Raw genomic sequence first — 12,830 nt, forward strand, 5'->3', positions numbered from 1 at the left:
AAATATCTGCAACTATCTGGTAATTTCACTTCTTCCTGTCCTATTTTTGCTTTTATTATAACTTGCTTTACTGCTCTATCTAGGATTACAAACACTAGACTGAAAAAGAGTATCAAGAGGAACTAAAGAGACAGCTCACCCGTTAAATGCACTAGCTGTTCTTACAGAGAACCTAGGCTCAGTTCCCTGCACCATTACAGTGGCTCAGAACTACCTGTAATTCCAGTTCCAGGTAATCCAACATTCTCTTTTGTCCTCTACAGAAACTGCATGCACATGGTTCACCTACTTACACACAGGCAAAGTACTCATACAAATCAATCAATCAATAAATAAATAATCGTTTAAAAAGACTATAGAGCTAGACACCTTTTGACTGATGGGTTTTCATGCCAATAAGCCCATTCTAAGTTAAAAAATATGGTGAGCTTTTTAAAGGCACTTATTTAATACCTCTACCTGAAGAACATTCCGGCTTAGCAATGCAATGTATGTAGAGGATCGATCACTGTGATTATTGCCATCAGACAGTTGACTAAAGTCTGTTGCTTATTGCCTCTGTTCACCATCATGGTTAGTATTACACTACACAGCACTAGTCTGGGGAAAGTTTATTAAATATGTGTATATTAAACCCTTTGTAGTATCAAAAATTTTTTTTAAAAAATCTTAAGTTAAGTGACCATACATTAGAGACCTGAATTTTTTAGTTTTGAGGGAGAAAAAAAAAACCTTCCACAAATGTGAAAATGTATTCAATATAGATGCTTGAGAATGGGAAATAATTCCCTAGAGACTTAAATACATGTTAATAAAGGGCAAGATTTAAAAAATAAAAGTGCAGCCCATCTGGACCATAGCACATCAATGCAGAATATCATGGAACTATCAGAAACAGAGATAGATCATGGCCACATGCCCGTGTGTCATATGCACTCTTAGATAAGTGCTCAAACTAGAGGGACAGCATGGAACAGACACAGCCACTACAGGAAAGAGGCTGTGCAGATAAGCATTATTTCACGCATTGAAGAAACCCTGGATGTTGTCTCTGGGAAAAGCTAGGGGTTAGAAAAAGAGAGGTCTCTTCTTGATCATCTACATTTTTATTGTGCCTGAGGATTCTGTCCTATCTATGACATTTTCAAAAATAAATCATGTCTGTTTATACATACAAAACAAAAGCTACCCAGAGGAAGCACAGGCAAAAGAGGAAGGGCGAAACCTGGCTGGCTCTACCCGGCTCGCTCTCCCCACCTGACTCCCAGCTTCCTGTGCTCTAACCCAGCAAGCAGCTGGCTTCTGTAATTTCCCAGTCAGAGTGGCACTAGGCCTTCTTTGGAAAGAAGGAACTTCAAAGGCTGGTGACAGTGCTGCAAATAGTCCCTGCATCAGTCAGGCAGCTGTTCCTGTCCAATACTCACCAGGACCTTACAGCCTTCATGAACCAGACTTTTACTTTGGGCAAACCTTCCATCTACTACTGTGTTCATTCGCACTTAAAGGGGTCATTTAATGTCATATTGCCCTTATACAACAGTGGCTACAAAGACTGGAATTAAAGAAAAACATTGTGAAAGATTTGTCTTCTGAAATAACTATCAGATTGCCTGTTATGTATTCTTGACAATAAGAAGAGAAAAGCCTGGCCCAGATGGAAATTTACTTGGTGCTATCTAATGGCCTAGGGACATTGCTCACGGTGTCCATCAGTCCCACAGCATCGTGGGAAGCATTCATAGTCTTTCCAAAACTCCTTAAATGAAATTAGAACAGTATTCCAGCCAATCCATACCAAGGCGCCAAGGGGAGTAATTAAAGGAGTGAATGTTTTATTCTTTAGTGTTTAATAGAATACATAACAAGTCACATAATCAATGATTCATTACTTCACACACAGCAGGGAAACCAGTATTGAGTGTTTCCATTATACAACTGGTTGTGAACAGAAGAAACAAGACAGAGCATTTGGATGGATGAACACAATTTCAAAGTTTGAGCACCTCTGAAAAGATTTCATCCATGTGTTTTTGTTTCCTTTTTGATATAGAGGGGCTCTTATTCTTGGGTTTATGTTTTATTAGAAAAGTATGATATTATGATGTTTTTCCATGTCCCCTTAGATTTTAAGAAACATCTCAAAGATATGTATCACTTAGCAAATAATGCTTTCAACATGTCAGAATCCAAATAATCATTACAAATGGCAGTTGTTTTCAAATATCCAGAAAATTTAATTTACCTGTTCAAAATTTATACCCATGATGAATGTTTCAATTCTTTGTCATCAAATTGATACCAACAGTAGTAATGAATGAGTATTGTTTGTATTCAACAGTTATAGCAAAGTTTACATGGCTATCAAGTCACAAAGACAGTTGTATAGCAGTTTACATTACAATTGATGTCAGCACACCTCAAAAAAACATTTTAAACAAACAAAATTGGCTTGGAAAAACATTAAAAAATAAAGTGGCAAGCATTCTTGGTCAACTGGTCAACCCTCCTACCATCCAACAGCTGACTCCAGTGGAGGTCTTCTGCTAGGATTCTTCCATCTTTGTTTAATGAGCCCTGGAAAGAATCTAAATCCTCCAGTATTAATATTTTGAGATGTGTACTATCCAAAACTGTCACAAAGAAAAGTAAGCTACAACACAACCTACTTCCAGGTGTGTGAAAACTTCTTCCACGTACTGTAGATTCAGGGAATAAGAACACTGCATTTTATTCATTATTTGAGAGAAAGACCTAAGTTATCAAAATATTCAAATTTGTAGTGAGGGAAAACACAATAAAAATTTCAAGCAAAGACTTAACTATGAGTTTTACAATAAAAATACCAAATTTACTATTTTTAAAACATGTCAGTTTTATAGTACTTGTAACTTAGACTGTAAAAGAAATTCTTAAGGAATTAACTTCCTTCAGTCGATATTTTTCTAAATATCTGTATAGTTTATTTTACATATAGGAGTACAAAAATGATTTGAATACTAGATTAGAATTCACCATAATATGAAGAGTTAAAAAAATTATCAAAGCTTCGTAATACATGGCTTTAGTGTAATAGCAACATTCCATGGAAACTACCATAGAGGCTAGACCATGTGGTAAGCACTGCCAGTTTTCTCTGGGTGTTCGCACATCATCTATTACCTCAGAGAAACAGCAGGCATACAGATCTATGATTCTGCTTTGAAAAAGAAAACAGTTTGGGGTTGTACTATCACTTTGCTAGCAACTGGGAAAAAAAATAAGAAACACTAGAATAAAAACAGTATTAAAAGTGGGGAATTTCTCAGACCTTCAAGGAATATTTTCCTTTATACGTTTGAAGAATCAGAATGAATGTGGTTTGCAATCCATGTGTATTAAAAAAACAGACATGTTGAACATCTGATAAACAAGCATGGAACCTGGTACATGGCTTGTTTTTGTTGTTGTTGTTGTTGTTGTTGTTGTTGTTGTTGTTTTACAACCACAATGACTGTCAACACTTCTTTTTAAAAATTACTTATTAAACCTAATGTCATTCTATTATTTATGAGCATCAAATGGTAATTTGATCAACATATGCAAATAATTGCCTCTCTGAGATAGATTAACGCAGTCATGAATATCTGAATAGTTTATAACACTTCCGGGTCATTTCAAAGATACTGTTGAGAGATCTATTCTGTTTGGTACAGTCATCAAATTAATAGGTGCTGATCAATATTTTAGAACATTTTATAAGCCCTAAAGGTTTCTTCTACAACCCAAAGCCCATGGAGAGGAAAGTACCCATGCCATCATCCTGACTCAGTCACACTTACCTATCATAGAATAAGATGAATGTTCAGACTTAACTTGGGGCTAAAAAGCACAAAGTTTCCATGCATTGGCCCCAACAGCAGAGGGTACAGTTACTTCCAGGAAGAGGTCCATGTACTGTCCCTAACGTCCCAGTCTTTAAAATAACAGACCAGCCAGGGTATGGTGGAAGGTACGGAGATATCTGTGTGTTGGTGAGACAACTAAATGGTTTTCCAAGATACAATTCATAAGACGAGTTCAGACAAAACTTCAAAGCTTCGGCAGTTTCTCAAGGCTCTTAGAGTTGTGCAGATTTGACAAGGGGAATCAGAACTTCTGTCTTGTCATCTGTCAGTGTATTTTGATCTGTCCTAAGGATGTTTTTAATCCTACATTTCTTCCTTAGGCAATCTAACACTGTTCCATGGCATGGAGAAGTCTGACACTCATGCATGACCAGTGATTGACAGTCCTAAGTCATTTCAGGCTTGAAACAAAGATTCTGAGCCATTACCTGACCCACTGCCTAAAAACAAGCTCAACGCTGAAGTAAGCACAACTTCCTGAATCCCTACTTCCCTTTCTTTAAAACTGCAGACTTTGTGTATGAAGCTAACTTTTCTTTAAAAAAAAAAAAGTAACAAAAAGAACTTAAATCTCTCCCAAGTAAAACAAAAACATTATTGGATTAAAAATATGGATAGCTTGAATATAGGTAGACAGCTAACTGACATATGATTAGTATACAACTAATATCCTAGCAAAAAATGTATGGAGTAAACCCAGCCTCCTAGTTGTGAATGTTTGCCTGACTCAAGTTCACAAGCAAGGATGTGAGAAACTCACCAAAACACGTTGCTTTTGTATATACACCATCAAATGCAAGTTACCAGGGGTAAATATAGGAAACTTTATAGCATCAGTAGATGAGTTAAAAAACTAAATGATTCGTGTAAAATGTTTATATATGGTATGTACAGATCGAATCACAGGAGTCTGACAATAAAACTGTGCCAATTCATAACATCTGCTGTGGACATGATGAAATATACAGTACAAGGTTCGTTTTTAAAAAGGAGGAAAAAATAACGCTAATTTAAACATTTAAAATGGCTCTTACAAAATCCTTAAAAAACATATTTCAGAGTAAGATGATAAAGCAAACACTCACACACATGAAAAAAAAAAAGGCTTCTCCGTAATCACAGATTATCCAAAGGATGCCTCTCCGCAGGAAGCATACAGACCCACCTCCTTTCAGCTGTGGTGTGCACAGGATACACACTGGGAATTCATTCTACATGAGAGTAAAGGCATAAGGCAACCAGGTCTCCTGTTTCTGTTGCATTCACCTAAAACACCGTGTCATTGCTCAGCTCACACTCAGGTATTTATTTGCCTTCATTTAAAAGCATCCCACTTCACAGCTATCTACAGATGGGCAGCCCCCGGTGCTTAGTTTATCTTCAGCTCTGTCACTTGAGCAGAGTCCACCGTCATCAAACAAACGCATGAAAGAAAGCATTGTTCCGTTTTTTTTTTCAGAACTGCTCAGCAGTCCACACTTGCTGGGCTTGCAGAAAACACAATTTAAAAATACTACTACTAATAAGAGATCTTAAGTAACTAAAATCAAACTTATTTTGCTTAAGTAAATAGGCTATAAATGAGGAGATATAATCAACAAGAAAATAAATGTGCAAATCACTAAAACTCTACTACGTAACTCTTTGGTTAGGTTATACAAGTGTTAGTAACTAAGTTTAGGACTCAAAATAACTCGATAGACTTCCAGCTGAAGATGGGTCTTCTACTAATCCTGATAAAATCTAAGTTTACACGTACTGTTTCATATTTTTTAAAAAATGTGCACGTACTCAAATGGATTATACAAACTTCCAACTTTCAAATAATAAATGAGTATGTCCCCTCCTCCCTCCCGCTCTTCCTCCCCTCTTTCGTCCCTCCCCAACCCTCCCACAAGCCTAGAGTTAAGTAAGGGCTGACTCCTCTCCTCCTGCTCCCTGCCTGCTCCTTGCCTAGAAGGAGCCTTAACCAACAGAACCTAAAGCTTCAGGCAAACCAGCTGAAGAGAAAGGGCGCCTCCACAGGCAGGAGGATTGCTTTCTACAATTTTAAGCCACAGGAGATGTATTGTGCGGGAGGGTAAATAGAACTCTCTCCTGTTACCATTACTAGAATTTATTTCTACCTGTAACTTTAAAAAAAAAACACTTTATTTACAGTCTCTGAACTGCCTCCATTGGGGTCTTAATTCCAGCACACGGTCTTCCATCCTGTTGTCTAAAACTTTATCTTTCTAATGATAATCAAGTCTGTAACAACCTTACAAAAACACTGTCTCCACAGAGCGCTCTCAGTTCTGATCTCTGAAGCCGCTATGGAGTCCAAGGGTTTAAGATTTCAAGGACTCTGCACGCTGGACACCGTGCTTTCGGGTTCTGAACAGTTCAGTCATTCCCAGGTACTTGGTGACTGCACCCGCACTGTCCCACTAGATCACGACAATCTGGGGGAAGGGTGGTTAGAGGCCAGGAGAAGAGGAAGCATGAGTGAAGGGCTACACCTGAGCACTCTCTCGGTTAGTGGGGTCCAAAGAAGACGAAGAAGCCCAGAGGATTTGTGGCTGCAGATTCTCAAGTGGGGAGCAGACGGACTAGGTGAGCTATTGGGGGTTTGGGGGCGGGGCTAGGGGTGAGGGCAGAAGGAATCGAGAGACAGGGAAGAAGCGAGGGCATCTATAATCCTGTCCCCCGCGGGTAGGAAGGGAAGTGGGCGCCGGAGTGGCGAGGGGCGTGGGGAGCTCACTCCCTGCAGAAGACGTACTCGGTGTAGCTGGTCCAGATCTTGTCCTCGCTCTGGTCGGTGCTGCTAGCAAAGGCGCAGGTGCCCGTGGAGCTGCACGCCACCATGTGGAAGCCCGACTCGGACAGCTTATCGAAGGCCTGCTCTAGGAAGTTGAACTTGAGGTAATAGCGCGAGGTGTAGCGCTCCGGGGGCCGATCGGGGTCCCGGCTCTCATTCAGGGTGTCCCCAAACACCTCCTTGGCCAGCGACGTCTTGCCGCACACGGTGATGCGCGCCACCCGCCGGAACTTGGCGTCCGCCTGAGCGTCGCGCCCGATGGTGTAGGAGCCGCGGTAGCCGATGGTGATGTAGCCGGAGCGCCGGCTGCCGTCCAAAGACTGGGACGGTGTGAGCAGGGGACCCGCCGCGCCCCCGGACGGGCTGCGGCTAGCCAGATCCAGCGTGGGTGACGGCGCCCCAGCCGAGGCGCCCTCCTGCGGCTCGGGCTCGGCGTAGCCCAGCGGCACCAGCTCGTCACCCAGCGAGCCCTCCTTGTGCACCCCGCGGCGTGAGTGCGGCGGCGGTGGTCCCGGGCCGGGTTGCTGGGGCGCCCCGAGGCGACGCACGAGCTCCGGCAGCTCGAAGTACTCGGCCTCGCGCTGCAGCCGGCTGCGCTCCGGGAAGTAGTCGGGCAACACGAGCTGCAAGTCCCGCAGGTAATCCAGGATGTAGCGGAAGAGGAAGCCGTCCCGGTCCAGAAAGAAGCGGCCTTTGCTGTCCCGGGCCAGCTCCTGCGGCTGCTGCTGCGTGAACATACGCCAGAGCAGCGAGTCGGGCACGGACACCACGGTGCAGCGCCGGGTCACATACACCTGCCCTCCCACGTTCAGCTCCACGATGTCCGGGAAGAGCGGCGGCTCCGCCGAGGACGACGACGAGCCGCTGCCACCTCCGCCTCCGCCCCCGTTGGGTAGTCCTCGGGTGCTGTCCGCCAGAGCCATGGCCAAAAAGAGGTGACCGGGATGGACCAAGTGGCACGGAGCAGGGTCGCTATCGGAAGCCGCAGCGGCTCTTAGCCGGGGAGCCCTACGCTCAGGAGGCGGCCGGCCACCGAGAGTCGCGCGGTGCGAGCGCGCAGCAGTGCGCCCACGAGAGCCCCGGTGCGCTGCGCCCGCCTCGCCCGCGCGCTCCAGGCGAGTGGCGGGTCGCGGCCCGCGCGCCGCTTAAGTAGAGCCGCCCGCTCGAGCGCCGCGGCGCGCAGGAGGCGTGGGCGGCTGCGGAGCCGCTGAGCTCGCTCCCGGGGCGGGGAGGGCTGGGGCGGGGTGGGCTGGGGGAGGAGCGGGGAATGCATTTGCATGCTAAACGCTGACGCGGCTCCCCGCCGCAGGCTCCACCCTGACCCGCGCGCTCCGGGGGACGACCCGACTGTCGCCGCCCGCTCGCCCACCCACCCGCTCCGGGCCCTGCTCTTCTTCCTCTTCCGCAGTGGGTCAGAGCCTCCAGGCGCTTCCCCAGGAGGCTGTTCGCTAAAGCGATCATCTCGTGTCCCCACCTCCCCTCCCGTCACCCTTCCCGGCTGACCGCAGCCCGCACCCGGGGACTCCAGAAGGGGTTGGAAACTTTCTGGCAGAGTGGAAAAGCTCGGTTGCCTGCGGCTAGCGCCCTCTAGACCTTCCCTCTTCTAACTGTGCAGAGCGCTGCTGTAGGAGATCCATTCCCAGGTTTCTGGAAGTTCTGAGGAGACACTAATTTGGAAGGGACTCAGGGGTCCCTCCAACCCCAGAGCACCCAAAGGTTTTTCACATGACTACCCTACGGCCTCGAAAAATCCCTAGAAACCACAAGCGAATGTTTCGCGAAAATGCTGTTAGATTATTTTGCGAGTGCACAAAGTCTTTGGTTAGGAAACCTCAACATAGTATTGCAGTGAGCAGAAATGACTAGCAGAGGAAGTTGAGTGGGCACACAAAAAAGGAGTGGGGGGGGGGGGTTATATTGCATTGTCATGAAAGCTACTAAGCGCCTCCAACAGCGAGATGCGAGGCCTCGGGTTCCTTTCAGTCATCTGTGAATCTCACCAGAAAATTCCAATCTATATTTTCTTTTTACTAATTTTATTAGTATTTAATTATTTTACTAAAATTCTACTAAAATTTTATTTGGTCCTTAAAATTTTAATGCATACACGTATACAAAAAAAACTTGACTTTCAGCCTCTGCATAGCTTTTTTAAGGGTCCAGCAGCCCGTGCTCTCCTCCTCCCTCCATCTTTCTCTTCTGTAATTTACAAAACCGTCCGCCAAAGAAGAGGATGTGTAAGTCTGGATGCCCTTTAGATCCAGCCATGCTCTCTATGGTCTCCTACTTGCTCAGTGTTTGAAGTCTGCCTCAGCTGGGAAGCCTTCCATGGTCTCCCAGAAGAATGAGACAGGTTGCTCTTCAAATTTCCGTCTTTGCACTTGGCACATTGTGAAATCTCAAATTTTTGAGTTGTTATCTGATCATTGATTTGGGGAAATGAATAGGTAAGGGATTCAAGAAGCCGGAGAGAGAGGAGGCTCTGAGAAACCGTGAGGTTAATCAATGCTCTTCTGCATTGCTGGGCTGTGGAGACTTCAAGGCTGAGTAACCACATCTCCTTTAGAGCAGCCAAGAGGCAAAGGATTGGCCATCTGAACAGTTATCAGATCACTTTGAAGGACAAGCTGTCAATCACAATAGGCCCAGAAAGATCTTTGTCTTAATAATGATGTCTGCCCTTTGTGCGACTGTCCAATGAGCTTGATATTCTTCTCACGGAGGAGTGTCATTTTCATTTCTGAAATGTTTATGTCTACCAAACAATTACTGTAGTCGTGTCACAGAGCTGAAATAAGATCAGGCCCCAGACCAGCCTGCTTAATTGCCAGCACAGATTTTTGATACTGAATATATTTCACCATTCTTACGCTGTTCCTCGGGATAAATGATAGATGACAGGAAAGTTCCAAGTCCCAACACTGAATGTGATATATCAGCATCTCAGGCCCAAACTGTCACTTTTCTGTTAAGTCCAAGAAAAGACTTTGGTGTCACCTTGGCACAACAGGGTCATTACTTTTGTTCACTGTTTCAGTCGATGCTGCCGTGTCTCCCTTCAAGGTCCTTCCCGTCTGAGGGATGTCACTACCTCTCCACCACCTCTCAGGACCAATCCAACATCACCTCATGTTGACCAAGCCAACATCACTCATCATCACATCAGACCATTGCCTGGACCTCCGAACCACCTCTACCCTAGCACCCATCAGTCTTCTATCACTAGACTATCACTAGACCAAAGGGGAGGATCCAGTCATAGCCTACATCAGGTGCTTCTTCCCACGTCACACAAGAGCAAAACCAAAGTCCTTCTAATGACGTGACAGACTTATGCTTGTTTCTGATCCACACACACTTCTTTGGCCCATCCCACAACACTTTGCAAAGAATGTGCTGGATTCTCAGGCCATTGGCCCTTCTCTCTTTCCTTAGATGGCTTACCATCGACCCACACTATGTACGCCTCTTCCCTTCCCTTACCCAGGTTCCCTTTGTCCATTACCCTGTTTAATGAAGCACAGCTCTATTCTGGCAGCTTTCTCTTTGCTGCCTTATTTGTTGAAAGTCTCTTTGACTGTATTAGAATGTAACATCCAAAGAGGTCAGGGATGTCTGTCAGCTTCTTTCATTACTATATCCCTGATATCTAGAACATAGCTGGGTCTCTATACAACTGCAATAAGTGAATGAACAATGTAGTTATCAGTTGTATTCATTCAAGGTCGACCACAGTGTTCCAGGAAGTGTGTTCAAAATAATCACTGCCCTCTTAGACTTTACACTACACAGACACACACAGGTGCGATCGCGCGCGTGCACACACACACAAACACATACACACACTGTTTAGATAATAATAAACATTTACATACAAAAAATCCAATTCATGAAATGAAATAAAGAGACAAATGTGAGGGTAACGCCTACTGGAGAGTATCCAGGGATGGTGTCTCTGAAAATGACACTGGAACTGAAAAGAGAGAGCCACAGCACATTTGAGCACGGTAGCATTCTACACAGATGTCAGGCAAGTCCAAGGGTCTGGGTCAGGAATGAGCTTGTCTCACAGAGCAAGTTTATGCAGTGTCATCTGCTTGTGTCCTATAAACAGCAAAGCGCCCTTGATGTCACCACTGACTGCAAAGTGCAAGTGAGAGGTGACAGCATTCAGCCATCTTTCTCTACCTCTTGAGATGACACTTTTTCCACTACAGACTACCCCTGCAGAAGAGTCACTGGTGTGCCCCATAGAAGCCAGGTTGTATGAATTAAACTGAGATTCGAGACACAATTACTTGAGAATAGTTTTCTGATTTCGTGTCTTTTGATTCTTGCCTTTTGGTTAGTATCACAAAACCTAGTAAGTTTAATGCTTGAATCTGTGGTCCCGCGTATGTTTTGGGGGAAGTAAGTTATAGCTCTTTTGATCATCCAGGATGTTAAATATGCCCAATTGGATGGAGATCCAGAAAGACTTGGGAAAGGGTCATCCCTATGTTTAGGCTCAACCCATTCTTCAGCAAAGGATACGTTGATGGCCACTATTCTTTTTCATGTGACTCTGCCCTATCCCAAGAGAGACGATACCTTGCCAGAACTTGGACCTTTGAAATTAAAGTATAAGATACTAGAAGTACCTGTAGATGGAGTTCTAATTTTACCCCTACCTACCACCTGCTTTTCCAACCAGCATTCCCCATCCCCACCTCACCCCACCAGAAGCCCTTGGAGAGCACTCCGAAGTGAGTTGAGGAAAGGAACTTTGGAGAAAACGCAAAAGCTAAAAGGGGAAGAGTAACGGGGAGCGGAATGAAGTGAGAGCCTCAGAGGACTGCGTGGATTTAATATATGTGAAAATGATCTGTAAGCTGTAAAACACCATTCACGTGTCAGAATCATTATTTCCCACCACTTATCATGGTGCCCGACAAGTCTGCTCAATACATACTGAATGCATAAATGAATGGCGGAGGCATTAAAATAGATGTTGTGAGGAAAGAGAGGAGAGACAGGACCAGAAATTGTCCTGAACAAGCGTTTGGTGCATTTATCATCCTCCCAATATGTGTAAATCTTTTCTGTTCTGTGAAAATCGTTGACTTTTACATTTAGAGGAAGAGAAGAATTGGGTGTAGGGATTAATTAAATAGCATTAGGTTTAAGTAAATTAGGAAACATCGATCTTAATTAAGATTTGGTTTAAAATGCACCAATATCTAATCTTCAAAGAGAGAAGATTATGGAAAAGACATTGCAGAATTACAAGGAAACAAAAAAGTACCCCAACATTATAACATAATCACTGTGGGTTGGAGTTTTTATATTTAATATTTTGTATTTAATAGAACCAAAAGGAGAATTGAACTGTCAGATAATTGTTTTAAGTTTTTATTTCCATGTCTTTAGAAACAATATTTAAAACCTTCCCAGAAAACATTGATACAATAGTATCTCACTAGCCTTTACCCCCACCCCTCCACACCCCCACCACACACACACACACACACACACATACACACACACACACACACACACGTAAACTCTGTTTATGTAGGGATGCAGACATGGGCTCATTGAATTGCTACAGTTGCTCTATTCTGTTATAGAACCATGCAAGCCCGACTTGAGGATAGTAAACTGTACAACAGAAAGAGGCTTATGTCTTTTCCCTGGATCACACAGCACATAAGTGGTTACATTGGGATTTGAACCCAGGGGTCTGGCTTCCGACTCTGCTTCTCAAAGCTTTTAACTAAGTGCTCTATTTGTACTAAGCTATTATTTCTATTATTTTGCAGATGAGAAACTCAAGGCAAAGGACTAAAGGTAGGCAACTTGGAACAATCTTAATGCAGTTCCACAGCACTGCTGGAGGGGGTGGGGTGTTCGAAAGCCTGGGTGTTGATGCCCTACAGTTTGGTTTCCAGGGTAGCCCCTGTGGAAGGATAGGATTAGGAGTTAGGTCCTTGGTTTTCACACCTTCTACCCATGAAACAGTCCACCACGGTAAAGGTTACCTAGATCCACAGGTAGAAGAGAGACGCCATTGTCCCGACTCTGTCTTGTATGACATTGAGATTGATTTCTGGTGCTCTCGTGTACCACCATAGTCTGCAAAGCACTGAACTCTGGGAGTGTTTATT

General features: G+C 44.1%; 1 protein-coding gene across 1 annotated transcript; it reads right to left on the minus strand.

Annotated features, from left to right (window-relative positions):
• Positions 1 to 6,021: 6,021 nt before the first annotated feature.
• On the minus strand, positions 6,022 to 7,794 carry Kctd12 (potassium channel tetramerization domain containing 12). The gene has a single exon (XM_028772100.1). It carries the CDS (start codon positions 7,605 to 7,607, stop codon positions 6,624 to 6,626), a length of 984 nt encoding a protein of 327 aa, XP_028627933.1. The 5' UTR covers positions 7,608 to 7,794; the 3' UTR covers positions 6,022 to 6,623.
• Positions 7,795 to 12,830: the final 5,036 nt, after the last annotated feature.

This window comes from Grammomys surdaster, unplaced genomic scaffold (assembly GCF_004785775.1).
Source record: "Grammomys surdaster isolate TR1022 unplaced genomic scaffold, NIH_TR_1.0 65, whole genome shotgun sequence".
Taxonomy (NCBI): Eukaryota; Metazoa; Chordata; class Mammalia; order Rodentia; family Muridae; genus Grammomys; species Grammomys surdaster.

Excerpts from the sequence above, each read along its gene's own strand:
- Kctd12 (XM_028772100.1), bottom strand. The coding sequence starts at position 7,607 with ATGGCTCTGGCGGACAGCACCCGAGGACTACCCAACGGGGGCGGAGGC.